General features: G+C 33.2%; 4 protein-coding genes across 21 annotated transcripts; 2 read left to right on the top strand and 2 right to left on the bottom strand.

Moving 5' to 3' along the window:
- Positions 1–2,746: 2,746 nt before the first annotated feature.
- Positions 2,747–3,659, bottom strand: LOC132800434 (uncharacterized). Its single transcript, XM_060814076.1, has 2 exons — positions 3,441–3,659; positions 2,747–3,049 (listed from the first exon to the last, which is right to left on the bottom strand). Exons 1-2 carry the CDS (start codon positions 3,657–3,659, stop codon positions 2,747–2,749), a joined length of 522 nt encoding a protein of 173 aa, XP_060670059.1.
- A 2,240-nt stretch (positions 3,660–5,899) lies between these two features.
- LOC125419836 (uncharacterized) lies at positions 5,900–6,823 on the bottom strand. The gene has a single exon (XM_060813902.1). It carries the CDS (start codon positions 6,803–6,805, stop codon positions 6,071–6,073), a length of 735 nt encoding a protein of 244 aa, XP_060669885.1. The 5' UTR covers positions 6,806–6,823; the 3' UTR covers positions 5,900–6,070.
- A 912-nt stretch (positions 6,824–7,735) lies between these two features.
- On the top strand, positions 7,736–8,691 carry LOC107434322 (plant UBX domain-containing protein 1-like). The gene has a single exon (XM_016045774.3). It carries the CDS (start codon positions 7,805–7,807, stop codon positions 8,576–8,578), a length of 774 nt encoding a protein of 257 aa, XP_015901260.3. The 5' UTR covers positions 7,736–7,804; the 3' UTR covers positions 8,579–8,691.
- Positions 8,692–9,168: 477 nt separating this feature from the next.
- On the top strand, positions 9,169–26,262 carry LOC107433016 (uncharacterized). 18 transcript variants are annotated; one of them, XR_009635435.1, is made up of 11 exons: positions 9,172–9,451; positions 9,663–9,701; positions 10,399–10,546; positions 15,465–15,540; positions 15,636–20,014; positions 20,114–20,175; positions 20,949–21,012; positions 21,125–21,603; positions 21,713–21,789; positions 22,759–22,977; positions 25,839–26,262. XR_009635435.1 is itself a non-coding variant. In XM_060813887.1 (5 exons), exons 1-4 carry the CDS (start codon positions 9,367–9,369, stop codon positions 20,996–20,998), a joined length of 336 nt encoding a protein of 111 aa, XP_060669870.1. In that variant the 5' UTR covers positions 9,169–9,366; the 3' UTR covers positions 20,999–21,012; positions 21,125–21,237. The 18 variants fall into 18 exon arrangements, 4 of the variants coding, with proteins under 4 accessions (XP_060669870.1, XP_060669869.1, XP_060669868.1 ...); XR_009635436.1 differs by lacking the exon at positions 25,839–26,262 and having other exon boundaries at positions 15,636–15,717; positions 15,826–20,014; positions 22,759–23,125; XR_009635443.1 differs by lacking the exon at positions 25,839–26,262 and having other exon boundaries at positions 9,172–9,443; positions 10,385–10,546; positions 22,759–23,125.

Raw genomic sequence — 26,262 nt, 5'->3', positions numbered from 1 at the left:
AATGAACTCATTGTTGAAGAGCAGGATATTCCAGCTACTGCAGATGCTGATGTACCTTTGAGGAGGTCACAAAGGACTAGGAGATCAACTATTCCTGATGACTATGAAGTTTACTTACAGGAGCATGAGTTTGACATAAGTGATGATTCAGATCCAGTCACTTATGAGGAAGTCATAAGCAGTTCAAATTCAAATTTTTGGTTGGATGCAATGGAAGATGAAATGAAATCCATGGCATCAAATGGAGTTTGGGATTTGGTTGAGTTACCAGAGGGTAGCAAGCCTATTGGGTGCAAATGGGTCTTTAAGACTAAAAAGGACTCCAATGGTCAAGTGGAGAGGTATAAGGCTAGACTTGTAGCTAAAGGGTTTAGCCAAAAGGAAGGAATTGATTATACAGAGACTTTCTCTCCTGTATCCACAAAGGATTTTTTTAGAATCATTATGGCGATTGTGGCGCATTATGACCTGGAGTTGCATCAGATGGATGTCAGAACTGCTTTTCTGAATGGTGATTTATATGAGGATGTATATATGGTTCAACCAGTTGGTTTCCAACAAACGGGGAATGGTAATTTGGTTTGTAAGCTTAAGAAATCTATTTATGGTCTTAAGCAAGCTTCAAGACAATGGTATCTTAAGTTTGATGAGGTTGTCACCCGAAATGGCTTTAAGGAGAATGTTGTTGATAGATGCATATATATGAAGGTCAGTGGGAGCAGTTTTATATTTCTGGTGTTATATGTTGATGATATACTTTTGGCTACTAATGACACTGACCTATTAGCTGAGACAAAGCAGATGTTGTGCAACCATTTTGATATGAAAGATCTTGGTGAGGATTCTTTTGTTTTGGGTATCAAGATTGTTCGAGATAGGACTAATTATGTGTTGCAATTGTCTCAGAGAGCTTATATTGATAGAATCCTTAAGAGATTTGATATGCATAATTGTTCTCCTGGAAGTGTACCGGTACGAAAGGTGAAAAGTTTTCTAAAGATCAGTGTCCCAAGAATGATAGAGAAAGGATGGCAATGAAGAATGTTCGCTATTCTTCAGCAGTAGGTAGTTTGATGTATGCTCAAGTATGTACACGGCCTAATATAGCTTTTGCTGTGGGTGTGCTTGGTAGATTTATGAGCAATCCTGGTCCTATTCATTACCAAGCAGTTAAGAAGGTCTTTAGGTATCTTCAGGGTACTAAAGATCATATGTTGACATATCGTCGCACCAACTCTCTTGAAATAGTGGTTATAGTGATGCAGACTATAAAGGTTGTATGGATGATAAGAAATCTACCACTGGTTATATATTTATCATGGCAGGAGGTGTTGTGTCTTGGCGGAGTGCCAAGCAGTCAGTGACAGCATCCTCGACTATGGAGGCAGAATATGTGGCGTGTTATGAGGCTACTCGTCATGCAGTTTGTCTACGGAATTTTATCCGTGATTTAGGAGTAGTTGACTCCATTGAGAGGTCTATTATGATGTATTGTGATAATACTGCAGCAGTATCTTTCTCCAATAATTTAAAAGGTACTCCTAGTGTGAAGTACATTGATGTGAAATATTTTGTGGTAAAGGAGAAAGTTGAAGAGGGCCTTATTACTGTTGTTCACACGCCGACTTATAGCATGGTGGCAGATCCACTGACCAAGGCTTTACTGGTAGGCATATTTGAGGAGCATGTGTCCCGTATGGGATTGTTAGGCAGTTGAGACTGCTGTGGGTCAGTGGAAGTTTGTTATATTTTCTGTTGTAATATCCATGTTGAGTATTATTTATTTCTTTGAATATTTTAATACATTGATGTATATGGATCATTATTTATTTATGAGATGATTTATTACACATATTATTGCTCCTTATATTTACAGGCCTGTTGAGACTATTAGTCTATGTATATGTGTATGTTGATCCACAGGTGCCATGGTGAATCCCTACTACCTAGTTTGGGTATATTGTTGTATCCTGTCGATACGTAATGTGTTTAAATGAAATAGTTTTTGTGTGTTGGGGGATTGCACATGGTTAGATAAATCTCTACTACCTAGACTGAGTTTATAGCATGCAAAGTACTCAGTTGAAATGGTATAATGTTATGGGAGATTTACTGAGAGAATCTCTATTGCCTAGTCTAGTATATTGTTGTGCCCTGTCGGTATACTATATATTTGGATGAAATGGCATTATGGTTCGGGAGATTCTATAGTAAGTGAGTTTGGATTTTATATGATGATGATTATGCAGTCCAAGTGGGAGAATGTTGAATTAAATTAATATTTGTGGACTTGGCATAATCAATTACTCACTTACAGGGCCTATTTATGCCATTAATGGGACTAGCTTATTTTATTATTATGTAGTAGGGCCCTTGGTCACACACTCTCTATAAGACTCCAGTTGGTCTATTGGACTGGAGGACCACCTCTCTTTATAAGTCCATTGACTTATCCATATTTTTCCTAGTATAATTATATTATCAAATTATTATTATTTTATGTGTGTCAAAATTAATAGATAAGTCTGACTTGCAGAGACTATTTAAAGGGTATAGGGCAAGCAGGCAGATATACCATACAGTATTTGAAGATTAGGGTTTTCAGAAATCTGAGAGTGGTTTGAGAGTAGCGTGTCCATAGGAACTACTTTACGTTGTTTCTATTTTGCAAGATTAAAGATCTAATTTATCAATGGCTACGTTTGGAGGTTAGTAATTTATGATTTATGAAATTTATTATGTATATTTAGATCCATAAAATTTCTAACATATCTTTCTTCACATCGTACCATGGATATATCAAGTTCTGAAAAGTAGGGTTGAAGAACTTATCAACGCCATGAACAATCAAACCTCCATCGTTATAAATATTCCATTCAGTGACTGTGACTCCGTTGAGGGATGTGTATTTGTCTGTTGGTAGAGTAGTGACTACTAGAGGATGACCGAGAAGCAGTGTATCAACCTTGGAACCATGGTGAAGAGATTGCAGAGCCTCGCCATCAAGTTTCGAAGGCACAACCTGGTACTGAAGCAGAGTTAATGGTGGCTGTGTGTATTTGGAGGAAAAGAAAGCACAATCTTGAGGGTTCTGTTTGGTAGAGGTTTTTTTTTTAGTTTAAAAACTTTATTAGAATGTCAAAAGCTCTTTTATAAAAAAATAAAGGTGTTTGATAAAAATCAATAAGTAATTATTGATTAAAAAATAAACTTTTTAAAGTTGTTTTAGAGAAGTCCAAATTTTGAGCTTCTCTAAAAAATTTTTTCTTTTTTACATTATATGGAAATTTAATAAGCATTTAATACAGTTTAATGAGCATTTAATGCAATTTTTTTATTTACAAACAAATACTTATTAGCTTTTTAATAAATTTTTTTTTTCAAAAAAGATTTATTATACAAAATTTTACAGATTAAAGCTCTAGTTTCATCAACTATACCAAACGAACCCTAAAAACGATAAAAGTAGAATTGCCCCTTAACAGCCCTGAAACATTGAGATCATTGAGGAACACTTGGAAGATCATTGACATTACTTGGTAGCCTTTATCGGAGAGAGTTCTTGATGCCATGACCAAGTTGAAGTTGTTGTTTCCTTCAGCTTGAGTTGAGACAAGCACCAGAAAAAGAAAAACGCTCAAGACTAATTTGGATGCCATGTGTGTATGAGATAGTATAATTAATGTAGTGTAGTGTATTATGGGAAAGATAGGAATTAGCCAGGCAATTATATACATATATATATATATATATATATACACGAACCGACTTCCTAGTTCTAATCCTAGAACGATTTTAATTTTACTTGGCTATCCGGAAAAGTTCACTACTAATAATGGTATTGTTATATTTTCAAAATGGTATAAGCCGTATAATTGATTTTTATAATTTGTATGTAATACTTATACATCTATTTAGATGTTGGGATACTAAATTAAACATCAAATTGAAATAGAGCTCTTGAGGAGTATCCAATTACTAAACCATTATATAAATTAACCTTGTTTTGCTTCAACTTGGATAAGCTTCATATTTTATTTTATTGTTATCTTTTTATTATTTATTGTTTACAAAGGAAAATTTCCATTTATATTATTCAATTTTATCATTGTTTCACTTAGATCCCACATTTTTTAAAAATTATCATTTACCTCCTTTTAGTTTTCAAAAATTATCAAAAGAAATTTATTTGTCAATTTTCACAAATTAATTTTAACATTAAATGCCAAATATAATACTTTTATAATGATGTTCTATTATAAAATAAATATATTTTTTACTTTCTTTTGGGCTTTAATTGTTATAATTAATTTGTAAAAGCTGAGAAAAACAGTAAATAGGCTTGCTTTGACATATATAAAATATTAAAGGAAGGTTAACTATAATTTTTCAAAAATATGGGTTTAAATAAAATATGACAAAACAAAAGGAATGTAAATAAAATTTACCCTTTTAAAAATATATTAACAGTTTGAACTATTTTCTTGACCAAAGACATATATGAGTTTTCTTTTTTTTTACCCCTTCTATTTCGCACTTAGAAGTATACGAGTTGGAAGTCTTCAATTTTTGAAATTTGTTAAATGGCAATATATATTCTTTTGCTATAAAAAAAATTAAAAAAAAAAATTGTAAACAAACATTAATTTACTTTTTTTTTTTTTTTTTGCTGAAAGTCACTGTTATATAACCAAAAGGGTCCCAGAGGGAAGCAAACGTTACACGTAGCTTACACAAAAGAGGTGGCTTCACCGCCACGCTCCTGGGAAACAAACATTAGTTTACTTGCTTTCAGGTTTAGAATAACAAAAATTGTTATGATTTTTTTTTTTTTTGAAAATACAAAATTGTTATAATTAAGCTCATGGACAGCACATAAGCTGTAATGAAATTACTATTTACCATGCTCAACGTTGAATTATTCCATTGGGACAGTTCAACCAAGCTATCTTCCTTCATTAATTATAATAAAATGCCACAGACTTGGTGATTTATTTTTGCAGAGGATGTAAAAATCATGTGTTTATCTATTTGTAGCTGGAACAAATTAGAAAAAGTTTGAAAATTCTCTTCTAAACAGAACAGCAAGACATCCAAATTGCCTGAAACTTACGGATATTTGGCAATGTTTTAAGAAATTAAGGGGCTCTAAGTACATATCTCAAAATGGTAATTTGTTTTCTCTATTTTTAATACAATAATTTTCCCCCATTTGGTGTTTTAAAGCATATTTTCGATCATTGGTATGTGCGGCTTACTGAGTGAGCCAAACTCATTTGACTATATTAAAATGATATTTGAAAATATTTTTTTTACATATTTTGTAATTTTGTTTTCGAAAATTATTTATAAAAAAGACAATGACCAAAGACATGGAAGGTTTTTAAAGATCATCAAGATTTTATTTCTTTAAAATATTAAACTGCTGCTTTCAAAAGAGTTCTTCGCAGTAAGTATGAACAACAACAGGGAAAATATTCAACCAAAAAACAAAAACAAGTCCATACATAATATAATTGCACTGGTATCCTAATGAATCTTGAATCTAAAGCAAATAAGAAACAAAAATATAAAGACAAATAATTTTTGTTCCAAACACAATGGCCAAACATATATAAGGTCTTCCAAGAACATTCGTAAACACAATGGCCAGAAATATGTAAGGTCTTCCAAGAAGATTCATTTTATTTTTTTAAATATTAAACCGCTTTCAAAACAGTTGTCCCCAATAATTATGAACAATAACAGGGAATGTATTCAAAGGATCATGCATATATATTTTTTTCAATTACATTGATATCCTAATGTATCTTTAATATAAAACAAGAGAAATAATAAAAATATATAAGATTAAGACAAGGTATTATAGTGGTTCGGCTATAATAGGATTATAGCCTACATCCACTCTTCAAATCTCTCTCTGACCAATTCTTATTGAAAGCTCTGTGACAGTACAACAGAAGCAAAGCAGCTTACAATCAACAAATTACACTTCGTTCTTGAATTAAACAAATCAATTAAAGAAAATTAAACCCAGCAACCCCAATTACACCTTTAATTGAACTAATTACTAAGCATAAACAACTTTAACATCAAGAACATGATCAACTACCTCCTCCTTCTGCTGTATACACTCATATCCATCTTCTTTATGTTTGCAGCAGCAAACAAAGTAGAGACCCAGACCAAACACCGCCATTGCTAAGAGCAAAAACCAAGTATCTTTCAATTTGCCTATCACCCAAGAAAATCCACTGACTACTTCTGTGTGGATATTGTTCTTCAAATCGAACCATGGATATATCAGGGTCTGGAAAGCAGGATCAAAGAAGTTATCAACGCCATGAATAATCAAACCTCCATCATTATAAAGATTCCATTCGGTAACTTTGACTCCATTGAGGGATGGATATTCTTGGCTTTGTAGAGTAGTCACAACCAGGGGATGGCCAAGAAGCAGAGTATCAATCTTGGAACCATGAGGAAGAGAACCCAGATCCCCACTCTCAAGCTTCAGAGGCACAACTTGATACTGAAGCAGAGTCAATGGCGGCTGTGGATACTTGGAGGCGAAGAACGCACCGTCGGGAGGACAAAACACAGTGAACGTGGAATTGCCGGATAACCATTCAGAAACATCGTGGGTCTTGAAGAAGACATCAAAGATCATGGACATTGCATGATAGCCTTTGTCAGAGAGAGATTTCGATGCCATAGCCAAGTTGAAGTTGTTGTTGTTTCCTTCAGCTTGGATTGAGAGAAGAACCACCAAAACAAGAATGCAAAAAAGCGATTTGGATGCCATGGTAAGCTTCAAGATTAACGCAGCGGAAAGCTAAGTCGGATAGAAGTTGTTAGGAAAGTATATGATAGTTCTGAGTTGGAAACAGGTAAATATATATATAGATGGAATCCCAAGTAACATTATTATTAGTATCGGATTAGAATTCTATTCCAACACCGATTTTGAAAACTTGAGCAACCTTATTGGAGTAGAATTCTATTCGACTCCCATCCAAAACTTAAGCAACATTATTAGTATTGGATTAGAATTCTATTGCACTACCAATTTCAAAACTTGAGTAACATTATTGGATTACAGTTCTAGTTTACTCCAATTACTAAAAAGTAAAAAAACGAAGTCGTTTCAACTTAAAAACTCTTCATTATAGTTGTTTCATTATATCTGTACTTTTTCTTTTTTTCGTTATGTGTTTATCAACTAATAATGGTTGCTTTCCACGTAATAAATAAATTAAGGTTGTATTTATAGAATTATATATGCTTTAAAAAAGAAAAGAAAAGAAAGAAATAACATGCATATGTCATGCAGACCAACATGTATGAAAATCCGATTTTATGTAGTGTATTTGATAAGATGTAAACTTTGCATACTCAAATATAAAATATAGAACATTTGTAAAGGAAGTCCTAATCTAATTAGAAACATAAAACTAAACAATGATAGGAATAGGAAACTAAACAACCAATCACAGAATAAAATCCTAAAAAAACAATAAAATCTCATAACTCCAACAATATATATATATATATATATATATTTGGATTAGGAAAGCAGAAAAAATATAAAATAAAATATAGGTACGGCAAACAAGCAAAACAAAACGCACACGTGGTTTAGCTTTTTGCCTTTAGCATACCAGCGCATATAAGATTTGGAAAGTAGAAAAAGGGAAACAAGCCGAGTCCTATTATGTATAATACAATACAAGAAGCTGTTTATATATATGTATATATATAAGAGATTTGAAGAATAAAAGAAACAAGAACAGCTGAATGCTCAATGACGGTTGATTGGTCTGCTACCGTAGCTTTGAAAAGAAGAAGGTTCACAAACATTCATCCAATGGACACCGAGAAAGTAAAGGCCAAGCTTGCAGCTGCAAAAGTCAAGTTTGGACGGGAAATCCATGTCTTTGAAACATCATCGCCACCATCTTCTTATTCACGACCATATGAATATGAAGAGACGGATGAGTTGTATGAGTTCACTGCAGAAGATTACTATCGACTATTGTCATTGTCAACCTCCAAGAAAAAAGAAGATAACTTTTTGTTGAAGACTCGGAAAATCAGAGAGGCAGAGGAGGCGGCACGCAGGTCAAAGATAACAAGGGCCACAATCAGGGTCCGATTTCCTGATAACCACACATTGGAGACCACGTTCCATCCATCGGAAACAATTCAGAGCCTGGTTGATCTTCTCAAGAAAGTGATAGCTCGACCAGATTTACCATTCTATGTATATACAACACCTCCTAAAGAGAAGATAAAAGACATGTCACAGGATTTCTACTCTGCTGGCTTTGCTCCTGGTGCCATCTTGTATTTCGCATATGATATACCACCAAAAGGGGATCATACTGCTCTACCTTTCCTCCAGGAAGAGATAATGCGTTTGAAAGGTTTGGAATTCATTGTTGAGCATCAATGTTCTGTTCAACGCTCTCAGTCTGTACCAGAACCATCTACAACACAGGCACCAACCCCTGTTGTCCAAGAGCGTAAGCCTGCTGCAGAAAAGAAATTAACCAAGCCAAAGTGGCTGAAATTGTGACACCCTCAACAACTGTGTATATATGATTATGAACTTATCAAATCTGTTTAAATTTATTACCTATTGTTAATGTAGTTCATGAATTTTAATTCTACGAATCTAAGTTGTGGTAAGAAGTGCCAAATTACCTATATAGTTGGCTTATTGTCAAGATTAAAAGAAAAAAAAAAAATCTTATATTATTTTTTTCTAAGATATATGTATAATAATCCTTTTATATTTTGTAATTTAACTTGTTTCGTTCTAACGAGAAGGAATTATGTGATCCTTTGGCCAGATTAGTATTGTTCCTTAATATATTTACAATATTAACTATGCATTACGAGTGTGACTAACAATTTTTCTTTGTTTATACGTATATATACTTTAAAAAACACGAGTAATTAACAAAATCTAATTATCTAATAAGCATAAATTAATAAAATATATATTTTTAAAACAATTGATAAAAATATTATATATTACACAAGCAAGGTCGCCAAAAAATTGGGTGCGGTCAAAGATGCAACGGGTCCAATTCATCCCTTTTTTTTTTTTTTTTTTTTTTGGTAATTTAATTAGGTAATATTCTATTTTTTAGGCGGTCAGTTTTTATTTAATTTTTAAATAAATGAGCCAACCTGGAACTTTCGATAACTAGCCGGTAAGTTTCAAAAACTAGCCGTTGGTTTAGCCGGATACTGGGGCTCCTTTCACAAACTAGCCGTTGGACGCCTTCATATTACCAACTTTGCGTCGCAATTACGCTTATTTCTGAGTTGAACAGAGAGAGAGAGAGAGAGAGAGAGATGACTCTCTCCCTTCTAGGGTTTGACGGAGAATTTTTTATGTGTCCGGAAGCAGGAATTAGAGTTTTTCAATCTGAGTTAGCAGGTTTAGTTGGATATTTTTCTATCTGTAAAATCTGGATGATCTGGGTTCTTCCACTTCTTCCTTTCCTTTTTTCTTTCATGTTTAAATTTTTTATATGATTTTTGATTTAGTTTTCCTTTTTCTATGAAATTAAATTTTAGACCATTTTTGTTTTGTTTCTCTGTTCTGTATCAGAAAAGGATTCTGATTTTGGTTGGTTGGTTGGTTTCAGAAACAAAGGGGATTTTGATTCGAACGTCAAATATTCAAGGTAACTCGATCAATTATCAGAGGCCGATCACCACTATGGTTTTTATCTAAAAATTAGAAACTAAACCCTAATTTAAGAATCGCTTTCTTTTTCTTTTCCTTTCTTTCATTCTTTTTTTAAAAAAGAAAAAGAAAAAGAATTGTATTATTAAATCCTAATTCTTTTAATGCTGTCTGCGATAAAATTCCACGAATTCCAGTTAATCATGAATTACGAGGTTAGAAATTGAACGTTTCCTTCTTGATTTTCTTCTTCTTTGGGTTATTTGGTCTTTTTGCTTTTGTTTTTGTTTTTGCTTTTTTTTTTTTTTTTTTTTTTTTTAAGTTTGAAGTGGTAGCTTCTTATGGGAGAAATTCTTTCATACTCTAATTTTTACAAATTAAAATCTGCATAAATTGCAAATTGCGTTGAAAGAAAAATGCTGACTCCTAATTAATACCTTTATTCAGAATTCTTCTTTTTAAACTGTTCTTCTGTTTCGGTTCCATTTTATAAGTGTTGATTTTGAATGATATAAATATAACATTTGTAACTATAAAAATAAAAATAAAAAAATTGTAAATATCTATTGATTTCTTCCTTTATCCTCAGTTACAAGAAAGTTAAAATTGAATAATGCATGAGTTGGAACTTTTCTTGTCCTTGAGTTACCATACCCCATAGTGATATTCATGGAAATTTAGATCCATTTGTGAAGGTTCATGGAGGGGTTCCTGTGGCTTCTAGTTCATTTCCAAGTGCAAAGCCCGGATGCTCAAGTCCAACGCAATTTGGTGGTGCAATCTTTTCAGCTGGAAAGGATTTGGAGGTTGATGGAGGGAATTCAAATCTGTTCGCAGATCCAAGTATGCTTTCTCAGATATTTAATTTCTAGTATCAGGCTCTTTTTCTTGTCCTATTCTCTGAGGAGGATTCTTAACCTTTCTTTTTCTGTTTAGTTATTTGCTTTCTGTGCTGAAATTTGATATATGTTCTATATTATATATTTTTTCCTTGATAAGGTATGTTGATTTACTAATTTCCTTGCTTCTAGCCTGTCGGGTATTGCTTTAGTTTGTAACCAGCTGGAAACCAAAAACGATAAGGCACCTGGATAGACCCTTTCCAGTGGTTTTGCCATCTTTAGTTTACCTGGATGGGAATCAGAAATAAAAATTTGGGTACCTATTGTACATAAGGTTGTCTATGCTTGAATTAATGACATGAACACCAGACAACTATTTATATTTGTTCCTTCCTTTTTATCATTTGATGTTGGGGTTCCAGTTTTAAATTAATGACATGAACACTGGACAACTACTTTATTCTTCGTCCTTCCAGTTTGTAACCTGATGGAAACCAGAAACGATAGGACGCCTGGATAGACCCTTTCTAGTGGTTATGCCATCTTCAGTTTACCGGGATGGGAATGAGAAATAAACATTTGGGTACCTAGTGTACGTTTGGCTTTGTGATTCCCCATGTTGCAGGGAAAAAAATTGTTCACCAGATATTGAATGTCCTCCTGACAACATATGAGTATCTGATGAACAAGCATGACAGACCAAAAGTAAGTAAAGTACACTGGCATGATATCACAATATATGAAGGACAATTGTATGAAGAATGCTTTTTCTAAGTTAAATGCTGACTTAAATCGTTATATCATACTTGTTAAGTGTTTTGAGTATGTCTTGATACATTGAAGCTTATTTATTAGCAATATATAGATCTTTGAATGTATGCAAGTTGAGGTTTTAAAATTTATAGTTCTTATGATGTATCTGTATGGTTTAGCAGAAATTCTTTCACAACACTTAGCAATTATAAATTACCAGTTGGATAGAGGTATGTTTATCTTACCACTACATACATGTGCGTTCATGTCCATGCTGCTCTCAAGTCTTAATTGACAAGAAAATGCATTTGCTACCTAAAAATTTATGGCAACAGGATTTGGTGTTAATGTGCCCATACACAAAATTTCTCAAAACATGCTTCTGTTGCTAAAATTTTAATTCTGTATAGGTTTCTAGAGATGTTCATTCCATGAAGATGTTGTTAATGTCACTATTTGCAACTTTAACACTGGTAAGACTAGTGGTAGCTTAAATCGTGATGTATAATTTTCAATACAGATTAATATCAAAATGGTGTTCTTTTGATCATCTGTAGATTTGTATGATATTTGTTAAGGTTTTTATTGCATCTTGCTTGTTTATTTACTATGTTTTTCTTTGCTTTGTCTCTTTTTTGTTTGTATTCGAGGATTCTCATCCTTTCTTTTGTAATTTTATTTATTTTTTGTTTTTTATATGATGAAGTAAAGTTTCCTATAAAAATAAAAAATAAAAATAAAAAAAAATAAAAAAAAGATTTTTTGAATTACATTATATTTTACACAATGTAGTTATATTTTTGACATTATATAAAAAAAAACTTATACTTTTGACATTATATTTTACTTGTGAATGCTTAGAATTATATTGTTGAGGTTTTTATTCAATATATTATTTGGTCTATCAATCTTAAGTTCTAACTTCAGTTGTTATTTCGTTCTTGAATTCTGTTGCTTTGTTGAAAATGAATTGCCCAGAAAAGATTGGGAGACTTGTAGGATTTTAAGGCTTCTCTTATCAGAAGCTTTTGTTGAAGGATGGTAGAAAAAAATCAGGATCAATTGGAATTTTGAAGGTTATGCATGTTAGTTGAATTCTTATACTGTGCTTTCTTTCTCTTGAATGTTTACTATTCCCACATAGGTACACAATTTTATATGCTCGGACTATGACCCAAAAAACAAAAGAAATTTACATGCTCGGTCAGGTACACAATTATATGCTCGGACTATGAATTTACATGCTCGGTCAGTGCATGACTCTGTTACTTTGCAATAAATGCATTCATCCTCATCTCAGCCTGCTTCATGTGGAGACGCATGTTCTATCGATACATTTGGTTTTTTTGCTCTTTTAAAAGGGCTGAGGGAAGGGAGAAGAAAATGGTCTCTATCTGTGGCATGAGTTTTCAAGCTCTCTCGAGTGCCTTTCCCCCTTATGTAACCTTTAAGTACACAATTTTATATGCTCGGACTATGACCCAAAAAACAAAAGAAATTTACTTGCTCTGTCAGGTACACAATTTTTTGTGCTCGGACTATGACCCAAAAAACAAAAGAAATTTACATGGACTATGACCCAGAAAACAAAAGATATTTACTTGTTCGGTCAGGTACACAATTTTATATGCTTGGACTATGACATAAAAAACAATAGAAATTTACATGCTCGGTCAGTGCATGACTCTGTTATGGACTATGACAAAAGATATTTACATGCTCGGTCAGGTACACAATTTTATATGCTCGGACTATGACCCAAAAAACAAAAGAAATTTACATGCTTTGTCAGGTACACATTTTTATATGCTCGGACTATGACTGAAAAAACAAAAGAAATTTACATGCTCGGTCAGTGCATGACTCTGTTATGGAGAGGCATGCTTGGTCAATGCATGACTCTGTTACTTTGCAATAAATGCATTCATCCTTATCTCACCCTGCTTCATGCGGAGAGGCATGTTCTATCAATACATTTGGTTTTTTTGCTCTTTTAAAAGGGCTGAGGGAAGGGAGAAGAAAATGGTCTTTGTCTGTGGCATGAGTTTTCAAGCTCTCTCGAGTGCTTTTCCCATATGTAACCTTTAAGTACACAATTTTATGTGCTCGGACTATGACTCGGTCAGTGGCATGTTCTATCAATACATTTGGTTTTTTTGCTCTTTTAAAAGGGCTGAGGGAAGGGAGAAGATAATGGTCTTTATCTGTGGCATGAGTTTCCAAGCTCTCTCGAGTGCCTTTCCTTTCCTCGTTCAAACCCAACATTGAGTTGGTTCATATTTTCATTATCTTCAGTTGCTCATGTTAGTTTGCCTCTTAACATTTATTGTATTTTTTCTGCAAGTCAATTATACTACCTAAGCATTACCTTCCAACTGTTATTATACTTTGTGGGAAGCTTGACAATTTAATCCAAGTTAAAAGCAACAGATCATCATAGGGTGCGATAATTTTTTCTGTTCAAGTGCTTTTACTCGACCCGGTTCTAGTAGAACGTTGATCCCAAATGAGTCTTCGGTCCAGCTTGAGCTTGCTCTTGAGCTGCATTCCAAGGACTCAAACGCTAAACGGAAAAAACCATCATAAATATATTGTCACTAGCTGAAAATTGTCACTCTCCAGGTTCTTTTCTTTTCACAGTGACCCAACTATATCGATTATGGAGGAATATCTCAACTTAAAGCAGTATTGGTACCTTTGGTTTTACATTTGGGAGTGCATGTGGTTCCCTCATTGAACAGTTCAAGAGACCAGATTCACCAATATTTATATTTATTCTGAGGGGATTGATTCTGAAAGTTTTTAATGTTCCTAGTATCTTTGTTTGCTTTTTACTTGTTGAGGTAGTTGTTGGCTAGTTATGCATCTTGCCCTTCTTAAAGCTCGAGGGAAGTGAAGAAAGGGTACAAAGTGTTAACAGTGGGTGGCCAGACTTTTGGGAGCACACTAAGTGCCATCATTGAACAATTTAACAGACCAAATTCACCAATATTTATATTTCCTTTCACGTGATTGATTGGCCAGTTATGCATCTTCCCCTCTTCAAAGCATGAGGAAAGTGGGGAAATGGTACAAAGTGTTAACAGTGGATGGCCAGACTTTTGGGAGCACACTTAATGCCCTCATTGAACAGTTAAACAGACCGAATTCACCAATATTTATATTTCCTCTTAGGTGAGATTGATCCGGAAAGTTTTAATATTCTTATTGTCTTTTTTGGTTTTCACTTGTTAATGTCAGAAATTGAGCACTAACATCTTTATATCCATTTGAATTTTGTAATTTTCTTCTTTTTTAGGCTATTTGCTCTTGTTAAAACTGTTTAGGAAGCTACTGATAACCGAGGTGATATATTATCTTGCAATATAAGTTTGTGAGTTCAAATTTTATGCGTATCTTCAACCATAGTTTGCTTGTTTATTCTCGCCCACTTAAAGTAGGGTTTGGATCTGCTTTCCCATTAATTTTCCATTCATTGTTTTTTCTACATTAGTGGTTAAGTTGCTTGAGAATCGTTCTATTAAGGATGAAGGTGCTATTTTTTTTTTTTTTTCCTCCAGTAATTCTATTTGGTGCATTAAACACTGCTAACTGGAGCTGCTGACTTCTTTTTCGGTTCCATTTTTTAGATATTAATTGACTCGGTGATATATTGATTTTGAATGATATAACATCTATAACCTTAAAAAAAAGAAATAACAATATCGATTGATTTTCTTCCTTTCTCCTCAAGTAGTAGAAAGTTGAAAAGATTGAATAATTAGTAAGTATTGGAACGTCTCTTTGAGTCCATAAGTAACTATAATGCCTCATGTAGTAATATTCATGGAAATTTAGAGATCTGTTTGGGATGGTTCCTGTGGCTTCTAGTCCATTTCCAGTTGCAGAACCTGTATTCCCAAGCCCAACGCATTTTGGTGGTGCGATGCTTGCAGCTGCAAAAGTATTTGAGCAAGTGAACTTTCTCAGATATCTAATTGCTTGTCATTATTTTTTCAGTTGTCTATATCCTTAACATGCTTCATTTTTATTTTTATTTTTAATCCTATTCTCAGAGGGGTGGATTCTTACCATGACTTTTTGAACAAATACAGTTTTAATTAACTTGGCTTCTTTGCTTAAATTTGATATATGTAGATTATAATTTTTTTTTTTAACAATTACAGTTTTGAACAGAAAATGAAGAGCGACAAAAGTGAATCTAAGAAAGACATAAGGAGTTCTAAAGTGAGAAGTTCACAGGTATGTCTCCTGAAGATTGCCACTTTTTAAAATAAATTTGGTAACCTGATGGAAAACTTAAAATGACGGGGCACCTGGTTGTGTGACATCTTCAGTTTCACCTGGATGGGAATCAGAAATAAACATAGGGACCTGGTCTAAATAAAATTGTCTATGCTGGGCTTCAAGAGGAGAGGTGTATGATAGTTATTTCATGACAAGATCACCAGGCAGCTACTTTAATTTTCTTCCTTCCTTTTATCGTGTAACATTTAAGCTTTGTGATTCCTCATAATCATGTTGCAGGGATGAATTGTTCACCAGAAATTCAATGTCCTCCTGACAGTCAATGAGTATCCGATGAGCAAGCATGAAAGACCAAAACAACAAAGCATGATAGACCAAAGCTACTTTAGTTTTCTTCCTTCCTTTTATCATGTGAGGTTTAAGCTTTGTGATTCTCACAACCATATTGCAGGGATGAATTGTTCACCAGAAATTCAATGTCCTCCTGACAGTATATGAGTATTAGATGAACAAGCATGATAGACCAAAACTAGGTAAAATTTACAGGTATTATATCATAACCTATGAAGGACATCATATAAGGAATGCTTCTTTCAAGTCAAATGGTGAGTTGAAGCATTATCAGAGTTCTTTCAAGTAACTCCACTACAGAATAGAAGCTCTGTTTCTGTTTGCTTCCCTTATTTTTATTTACATGCTTGTTTATGCATTAGTGTAACAAATGTAGAATGCTTTTCCTTTTATGTGTATGTATTCTGACATATCCCAAAGTAATTTTTGTTTTTCCCTTTTAAATAGGACAACCTCGAGGAGTGCTGGACTACCTGTTGCCTAATATTTTTAACTCATAGGAGACAGACCATTTTTTTTTTTTTGGCAGTGGTTTAGCAAACCATTTGAGAGTAATGATCTTTCCTTTCTAGACATTGATCTTCTTGAGTTCTTTCTTTTTTTATCATCCTTTGTTATTGTTGTTTTTGTTTTGCAATTGCATGGAAGATATCTAATAATCCTTGTAATTGTTCTTGATTCATCATAATAAGGTTTTACTCTGATGAGGAGAATCTCTTGATCATAAATTGTCTTCACTACTTCGATCATTTGTGCTTCAGAGGCTGAAAGTCAAGTTTAAAAGATATCTTATAATTTATCACTTCTAATTTCCACTTTTGAAGTGTTTTTAGTTCTTGATACATTGAAGTTGAAAATTATTAGCAAAATATAGCCACATTGAAGCATGGCTATAAATTTTTTAGTTCTTCTGATGTAACTGTACAGTTCAGCAGAAATTCTTTCACGACACTTGGTAACTATACATGACCAGTTAGATAGAGGTATGTGCATCTTTGGTACACATACATGTGCATTCATGTCCATACTACACTGAAGACTTTTGTTGATTTTATGGTTGACAGAGAAAATGCATTTGCCACCCATAAAATTTATGGCAAAGAACTTTGGTTTAAACATGCCCATACACAAAATGTCTCAAACATGCCTGGGTGCTAAAATTTAAATTCTGTATAGGTTGGCAGAGAAGTTGACTGCACAATAAAGATGTTGTTGTCACGTTTTGCAACTTTAATGCTGGGAAGACTAGTGGTAGGCTGAATTATGATGTGTACTTTTTGATAGAAGTAAATATGAAAATTATGTTCTTAATCATCTGTAGATTTGAATTATATATCCTGTGAGGATTTTTTTTTCCATAATATTTATTTTAGTTGATTATTGCATCTGGCTTGTTCATTAAGGTGCTTTAGCTCTTTTTGTTTTGTATTTGAGCATTCTCGTGCTTTACTTTTTTTTTTTTTTTTTTTTTTTTTTTTTTTTCTGGTGTGTGTGTGTGCACCTTTTTATTTATTTTTTTGAACTATAAAGTAAGTTTCCTATATAAAAAAAACAAAAAAAAGAGAAAAGATTGTCTGAACAACATTAACTTAGGTGTTTGACATTATATTTTTATTTATAATGCTAAGAATGTTATTGTTGAAGTTTTTATTCGTATCTTGTTCACTCTAGAAATCTTAAGTTTTAACCAGTGATATTCTTGCATGCTTAACTTCTTTTGTTATGTTGAAAATGAATTTGCTGAAAAGATTGAGACTTTTAAGATGTGAGAGTCAGGGTTCTGCTTATCATAAACTTTTGATAAAGAGGGTTGAAAAAAATTCTGGGTATTGGAAGTTCAAAGGTATTTGTCTTTGACATAGTTCGAAGGAATTCATAAACTATGCTTCTTTTTACTTTTCTCTTTTTTAACCTTTAAATACTTAATTTTATAAGCTCACATGAGTCTCTTATGGAGCTTTGCAATACATGTAATCATCTCAGCCAGCTTCATGCGAAGAGATATGCTCTACTTCTATTTCATTTGATCTCTTTTGGCTTTTCTAAAATGCTGTGAGGGAAGGGAGAAGAAAATCATCTTTCTTGGTGGCTTGATTTTTCAAGCTTTCTCGGCACCTTTCATTTATTCAGTTGTACCCAACATTGAGTTAGTTCATATTTTCACTATCTTGCTCATGTTAGTTTGCCTAACTACACGTTTATTGTATTTCATCAGCAAGTCAATAGTAATATACATAGGCATTACCTCCCAACTGATATGAGACTTTGTAGGAAGCTTGAGATTTTAGATTGGATATTACCTAAGTTAAAAGCAACAGATCATAGGTTGTGCAATAGTTTTGTCTGTTCAAATGCTTTTATATGTTTGTTTTGAAACATTCTAGTTTGGATATATTGTCACAAGTTGAAAATTGTCACTGGAGATATATTGTCAAAAGCTGAAAATTGTCACTCTCCAGATTCTTTTCTTTTCCACAATGACCAACCACTTGACCTTATGGAGGCATATCCTGACCTGATACGTTTGGTTGGATGGCCAGACATTTGGGAATGCATGTGTTTCCCTCATTAACAGTTACAACAGTCCAAATTCATTGACATTAAAATTTCTTCTCAGGTGATTGATTCTGAATGTTTATAATGTTCTTAGTATCCTTTTTGATTTTCACTTGTTGAGGTTGTTGTTCACTTGCTAGGCATCTTCCCCTCTTTAGAGCTTGTGGGAAGTGGTGCAAGATATCTCCAGTGACTGAAGTGTCAGAGGGAGTGCTCTTATTTGGTCATATAGCATGTCTCAGAGGGCAGTTGGTAAATGGATCCTTTTTCAGTTCTTAGAAAAATAAATTGGTTATCAAGCTACTTTTATGCTTTTTCCTGTCAACTTGATTAATTTCTTGCACCACCCTTGTACCACAAGTGCCCAAATAAACTATTTGCCCAAATAAACTATTTGATGTGCTTTCTTTTTTCTTTTTTTTTAAAATGATTGCATTTATTTTTGGCTAAACCTAGTGAAGAAACTTATAGGTCTGACTTTTCTAGTGCCATGATAGCATTTGGGCTTGTGGTGTTGGAATAATAAATCTTATAGGTCTGACTTTTCTAGTGCCATGACAGCATTTGGGCTTGTGGTGTTGGAATAATAAATCTTTAAGCTGCTGATACAGTGATCATATTTGATACTAACTGGAATCCACGGGCAACATAGGAAATTACCATTTCTTGATTTCTGTAAAATTGAAACTGTTTGTTATTAAATCTAAAGTTGGTTTAGTTTTCTGGTTGGTATGTGATCAGGTGGATTTGCAAGCTAAGTCGAGCGATCATAGAATTGGCCTGAAAAGGGATATGCTTGTTCTTTTTTATTTGAAACAGTATGCATCTTTATCAGTTACCATGCTCTTTGATCATAGAATTGGCCAGAAAAGGGATGATTTGAAACAGTAGGCATCTTTCCGCTTGGTAATATTATGACATCTAACACTAAGCTTTATCAGTTCATAATGTTTTTTGTTGTCTATATCAAGCTCTTCTTTTTTATCCTTTCTGCCAAGGGGGATTCTTACCTTGCTCTTTTTGGCTTCTTTGTTCAAATTTGGTATATGTAGATTATATATACATTTGCTTAATGTAGATTGTATTTAAATTTATTGTATATCTGGCATAATCTGTAATCTTGCTAAATGATATGTATATTTACTAACTTGCTTGTGTGTGGTGTTTCTTAGTTGAATTGTATTAAATAGCCGTTCTAGAAAAGATTTGATGTCAAAGAAGCTGCAGCTCAAAATTGCACTTGGAAACATCTTTCATCTTTCTTAATGAAGAGTAACTCTTGACATTTTCTATCTGATTTTAGTATCTGTACAAGAGACATGAAACCTAAGAAGAGGTTGCCATGCTCAAAAAGCGCATAAATATTATATGCTTTTTTTTTTTTTCTTTTTTTTTAAATGATTGAATGCATTTATTTGAGGCTAAACTTAGCAGAGAAAGATAGTGTGCATATATGCTTTTTGTTACTCCATGATAGCATTCGGGCTCGTGGTGTTGGAGAAAATATTCAAGCTACTAATATGGAGATCATATTTGATATTGACTGGCATCCACAGGCAATGTATGGAATTACCATTTCTTGATTTCTATAAAATTGAAATCGTTTGTTATTAAGTCTATTTAGTTTTCTGGTCAATAATATGATTAGGTGGTTTTGCAGACTCAGTCAAGAGCCATAGCATGACCAGAAAAAGGGGTGTGCATGATCTTTGATTTGAAAGAGTAAGCATCTTTCCCCATGGTAATATTATGATGCTAGGTGAATGTATAAGGCTTCATCTTCAGCTTTTCTATCCACTTGGACCTTTAATTGTCCGCTCCGGGTTCCAAGTGATGAAAAATCTACTTTTAACATAAATCTTCTTCACGATTTCTAGGGACACCTTCAGTTTTCTTTAACATTTGGTGTTTGGATCCTTTTTCAGCTCTTAAACAGTGACATAGTGTGATTGGTTTCTTTCAAGGTTTATTTGTGTTTTCTTTTATGGTCTATTCTATGTTTAATGTGGGTCCACCTCTTTGATGTGCTTTTAGAAAAAACCTTGTTTTGGACAACATAAATATGAAACTCTTACAGTCTCTAGAATTCATGTTGCCAAATATATTTAACTCGTCAGAGGATTTTTCTCAAGTGGTGTGCAACAAACCATTTGAGAGTAGTGGCAATAATAGCTCATCAGATCAAGCAAGTCTTGAATTTCCTTTGCTTTCTAGACATTGATTTTCTTTGTTTCTTTCTGTTTTCTCTCAGCCATTTGTTATTGTTGTTTTGCAATTGCATGGATAGATAATAATCTTTCTATTTGTTTTTTGATCATCATAAGAAGGCTTTTGATCATAAATCATCTTCACCAAGTGTGGCTTCAGAGGCATATCTTGCCTTTATATGAGTTTTTAATGTCCACTTGGGATGTATTTTTTAGTAGATGTTAATACATTGAAGTAATTGAAGTAATTATTGTTCTGCTAACTAAATTTTTTTTAATGCCTTGCAGAATTCTGTCTATGTACCACCAAACCATATGGCATGACAACCAGATATTAACAATGAAATGAGAGGTATTCTGCTGTGAGTTATTTTAACAATGAGAAATTCATTTTTTATTTTTATTTTTTTTATCTATGTTGAAGCTAAATAATTGAAACATATATTTCTCGTTCAATGTTTCAGGGACAAAGACCAAAAGAAAAATGTTGACACAATATTTAAGTTAACATGATTTAATGACGGGAAAACAAAAAAAAAAAAAAAAAAAAAAAAAAAAAAAAAACACAAATGAAAAATTAAGTGAAAATAAAGACACCGACTTTAAAAAGATAAGAGTAAAACAAAAAAGACATGAATAAGAACAAAAGATTTTAGTTTTTAAAAAAAAAAAACTCATAAAAAAATACAACAAAATGAAATAAGTTAAAAAGAGAATGGAATTAATAAAACCAAACAAATGATGAATTATATGAGGGAAAAAAACATAGAGCTTAATTTATTTAAAAAAAAAAAAAAAGCACTAAAAAAACAAAAATACAAATTAAAATGAGTACATAGTTGTTGGATTCCACTGGTGGTTACTTGTTTGTAAAGAAATAGATGAAGGAATGGAAGTGCAGCAAGTTTCACTCTCCGACACAATTTTTTTGAAGTTTGAAGTGGTAAGGAGCAGTGCTTCTTTATATCCGATGCTTATCATAGAAATTTTCTCGTATTCTATTTTTTTATAATCTAAGATCTGCATAAATGTAAATTGTGATAAAAATGCAGATTCCTATCAATGCCTTAATCCAGAATGCATGCTTGTTTAAGATCTGTCCTCGTCCTTGAACAATACTTTGCTGCAGGTTTGTAACTTTCTATTGATTTTCTTCTTTCAAGTGTTTCCTTAGGAAATTTTTTTATTACATCTTTCGGACATTGATTACAGATTTAGTTTGAAGAAAAATTTGGGGGTAGACTATTTTATATCCAAGGGATGTGGAAATGGTTCTGAGCCTCTACCGTCTGTCCTCATTATTTGAGGAATTCTATTTTATTATTTGCTGTGGGCATGAACCCCGGGAAAGCCAAGTTTGGAGTACAGTGGAACCACATAAAAAAATCAGGGATTTAAAGGGAAGCAATAACAATTTTAATTAGTGCCTTGAAGCTTGATTCATATACAGATCGCTTTTTGTTTTTGAAAATGCAATATATTCCATAAAAAATGCGGTATATTCCACAATGAGAAGGATTTTATCAAGATTTTCAAAAATCTTTTTACTGGATGGTCTTCTGATTTGCAGCTCTTTTGTCCCATGGGAAGACTTTGGTCTTATTCTTAGAAATCCAGTTAGATTTATGTTATTTTTTCTTGCATGGTGAACTCAATAATAATGTCATATTGAACATGAATTAAAAATGACAGCCCAGTATGTTTCCAATGTTTCTCGATGGTCAGGAAAGGATGGATGGTACATTAATTTGTTACGTGTCACAGAGAAAATTCCATCCATTTTAAACATAGTTGTGAAGATAGGGTCACTGGGCCATTTGGTCGGTCTTATTCCTAGTAATCCAATTAGATTTATGTTATTTTTCTTGGATGGTGCATCAGTCTTAATAATGTCATATTGAACACATAGAAAATTCCATCCATTTTAAACATTTTGTTAAGATATGTCTCCTTGCTTATTTATCATGGTGCTGAATCTTTATCTATTATCTTGTCTAAGAAGGGACAAGAAAAGAAGATTCATGGTGTTAAAGATAGCTCCCTTGGCACCTACTATTATGTATCTAACATATATAGATGATCTTATGATGTTTTGCAGTGGTAATGAATCTGAAGTTCTTCCTGTTGGGTCAACTCTGAATTTTAAGACATTAAGTTTATTCTTTTCTAATAATTAAGAGAATAAGAGGTCATGCTAAAGCTCTTTTGAAGGATATAAGGAATCTCAAACAGGTGAATTGCAATCAATATAGACTGATCTTCGCCTTTATAAGCATAAGAGGCCAACCTTTTCAATCAACAGACTGATCTGAAACAGGTCAATTTCTAAACTATCCTTGTTTTTTAGTTATGGTTCTTGAAAATATTTTTAGTTCTGTTTTTATGGTTTTTCCTGCTGTATTTCCATTTATGTTTGTGGGTTTGTTAGTTGGCTTGTCTTTTTCTTTTTGCATTAATTTTATTTTTATGCTATCCTGTCTGGTTGTTTGGAATTGTGAAGTAACTTAGAAAAACAAAAGTATGTTGGTTTTGTTGGCTCTGTTTTGGGATTATTACTTATTTTGGAATAATTAGCCTACATGGACTCTTCAAATCTCTGAGAGTCAGGAATTCATTCTTCTTATTTAATAGAACTGCCTCAGTACACAAAAGCTTCAAATCAACAAAGTTAAGAGACAATAAAACCCAATAACTGCAATTACACCCTTAATTGAACCAATAACAGCTTTAACATCAAGAACATGATCAACTACCTCCTAACCTCCTCTTCCTCTGCTCTAAACGTTCATATTTTTTGTCTTCATCAATATCATCCTATTAAAACTGCAAAAGAAAAGCACCAGGAGACCCAGACGACCAATGACCACCAAGACTAATAGGAGAAACAGATTCTCTGTCTACTTTTGCGTGGATATCTTTCTTCACATCAAACCGTGAAGAACATGAATCTTTCTTTAACATCAAGAACATCATCAACTACCTCCTTAACCTTCTCTCCCTCTGCTTTAAGTGTTCATATTCTTTGTCTAAAACGGTAGAAGGAAAGCACCAGGAGCCCCAGACGACCAATGACCACCAAGACTAATAGGAGAAATAGATTCTCTATCAATTCTTTAACCACCAAAGTTAATCCACTAATTGCTTATGCGTGGATATCTTTCTTCACATCAAACCATGGATATGTGAGGGTCTAGAAAGCAGGATCAAAGAGGTTATCAACACCATGGGTAATCAAATCTCTATCATGATAAAGGATTCCATTCATCAACACTGACTCCACTAAGGGATGCATATTAGTCGACTGATAGGGTAGTGACAACTAGAGGATGACTAAGAAGCAGAGTATCCACCATGAGGAAGAGGTGTCAAAGCCTCAATGTCAAGTTTCAAAGGCACAACATGATATTGAAGCAAAGCCAACGGCGGCTAAAAGTATTTAGAGGAGAAGAAAGCACGGTCAGGAGGAGAAAATACAGTGAGTATGGAATTTCCAGTTAACCATTTGGAAACATCATGAGTCTTAATAAACACATCATAGATCATGGACATTGCTTGATAGCCTTTGTGAGAGAGGGTTTTCAATGCCATAGCCAAGCTGAAGTTGTTGATGTTTCCTTCAAATTGGATTAAGAGAAGACCAAAACGGGAATGCAGGAGACAAATTTGGATACCACGGGAGCTTCAAGATTAACGCAACCGAAGCTAAAGGAATTGTGAGAAAGGATGTGAGTCCTGACTTTGTTATAAGGAAATATAGGAGTCCTAGTTTTGGAAACTTGAGTGACATTATTGGGGTAGAGTTCTATTGGACTCCCAATTTTGGAAAAACTTATGTGATAGCTAAAATGTCGTGCTAAAGAAATAGATAACAATGTCATAGATGGAGACCAACATGGATAAAAGTGAAGTTCGATTTTCATGTTGCATATTTAGGGGAGGGTAGTCCATTGTTCAATCCTTTTTGTGTTGTGCAACTTACAAAAAATATGTCTATAACTCCCTTGATAAAATTCCTAAAGTAGCATTAGTTGGATTTTGAATTAACCTGATTAAAAAAAAAAAAAAAACTTTGTATTTATTTCTTGACGAGAAATATAACTTCCATCAGGAAGGTAAAGTAATTACATCATTTTGAATGAGAGCGGTAAGCCATAACAAGTCAATGCAACTTTTGCCATTTCATGTGCAACTCTATTGTAGTCCAGGAATAAAAGAGAAAGAAACACTATCAAAGAAATCTCCTAGATATTTAATATCTTCACAAAGTGGCCCTTCACTAGCAAATTTTTACTCTATCCTGCTATTGCCATTAAAGAGTCACTTTCAAGCATGCAGTTCTCAATCTAAACTGAAGCTTACACACTCTCTTATTGCAATAATTTCTGTAGTCGAAGGTGCTAAAGGTTCTAATTTCTTTGCCATAGCTGCCATAGGCTGTTTTATAAAAACCTTTGTATTTATAAACATATTGAATTGATTTCAAGTGGTCTACATGGTGGCAAGGGAACATATTTTGGGAACAAAACGAACCTAGCTAGACATATCTCTTCTCGCAACTAAAGTTTCGAACTCCCTTAAAGTAAATGACTTGACAAAATGTACATTATTTTTCAATTTTTTTTAGATGTACAACACACTTTTTGTGGCTGTCTTCTTCTTCGTCATTCTCTTATTTTATTTTATTTTATATTTTAGTGGCTTTTTAAATAAACCATCAAAGAATCAGGAGATGGGTCGTATAACCTAGGTTCAGAAGACTTCAAATCCACTTAAATGGTAGACTTCAAATACATTTTGAATGTTATTTCATGGTTATGCTGGAGTACACCTGTAATGGTTCTAATGGATGCAATTTGAAAATCGTGCCTCTTCTATATATTCTGTACATTGGACAAGCAAAGCAACAATGGACCAAACATATATGTCAACAATTAACAGGGCTGGTCTTTATATTATATTGTGTTTTTATAATTTTGGAGCCAAGCTTTCGAAAGGAGCACTGTTTTTTTGTTTAGAACAGTAATAACGCTTATCCGAAATATTATATTTTTATCGGACTCCTTGTCGTTGAAGGTGCTTGAAATCTTGCTAAATGAAGCTTAATTAGAATTATAAAATTTTTAATAAATTTTTTAAATAGATTATATATTTATTTATTTATAATCAATCTCTATCCAGAATATCCAAACAAAATTTTGGCACGGGCTCAAACGTATCCTTATGAAACCTTTTTTCAGTCGTCTAGAGATCTTTATAATGGTCAACAAGTCAACCATGTTTTGTTTCCTTGCAAAAGACTTTGCTGACTAGGTGGCAACTAAATGTGTGGACATCTCTACCTCGATGAGATGTTTTCAGTAATAATATTGTTTATTCCATATACTACTACTTGGCAACATTTGAATAATATTGCATTACGTTGCAGTAAGTCTATTAAACTGTAATATTTTTGTAAATGGGATTATGTTATATATAAACAATTACTCTGTATTAGACCCAAGACTATGTTGATTATCACAAACCATGTACATATGAGTGATTATTCATGTATATATCAATATCTATTCATTTACGACATTTGGTTCCTATGAAATATACCTTA

The sequence above is a fragment of the Ziziphus jujuba genome, chromosome 1 (genome assembly GCF_031755915.1).
Source record: "Ziziphus jujuba cultivar Dongzao chromosome 1, ASM3175591v1".
Classification (NCBI taxonomy): Eukaryota; Viridiplantae; Streptophyta; class Magnoliopsida; order Rosales; family Rhamnaceae; genus Ziziphus; species Ziziphus jujuba.
The sequence above is the reverse complement of the archived record's forward strand: the minus strand, read 5'-3'. Positions and strand labels throughout refer to the sequence as shown.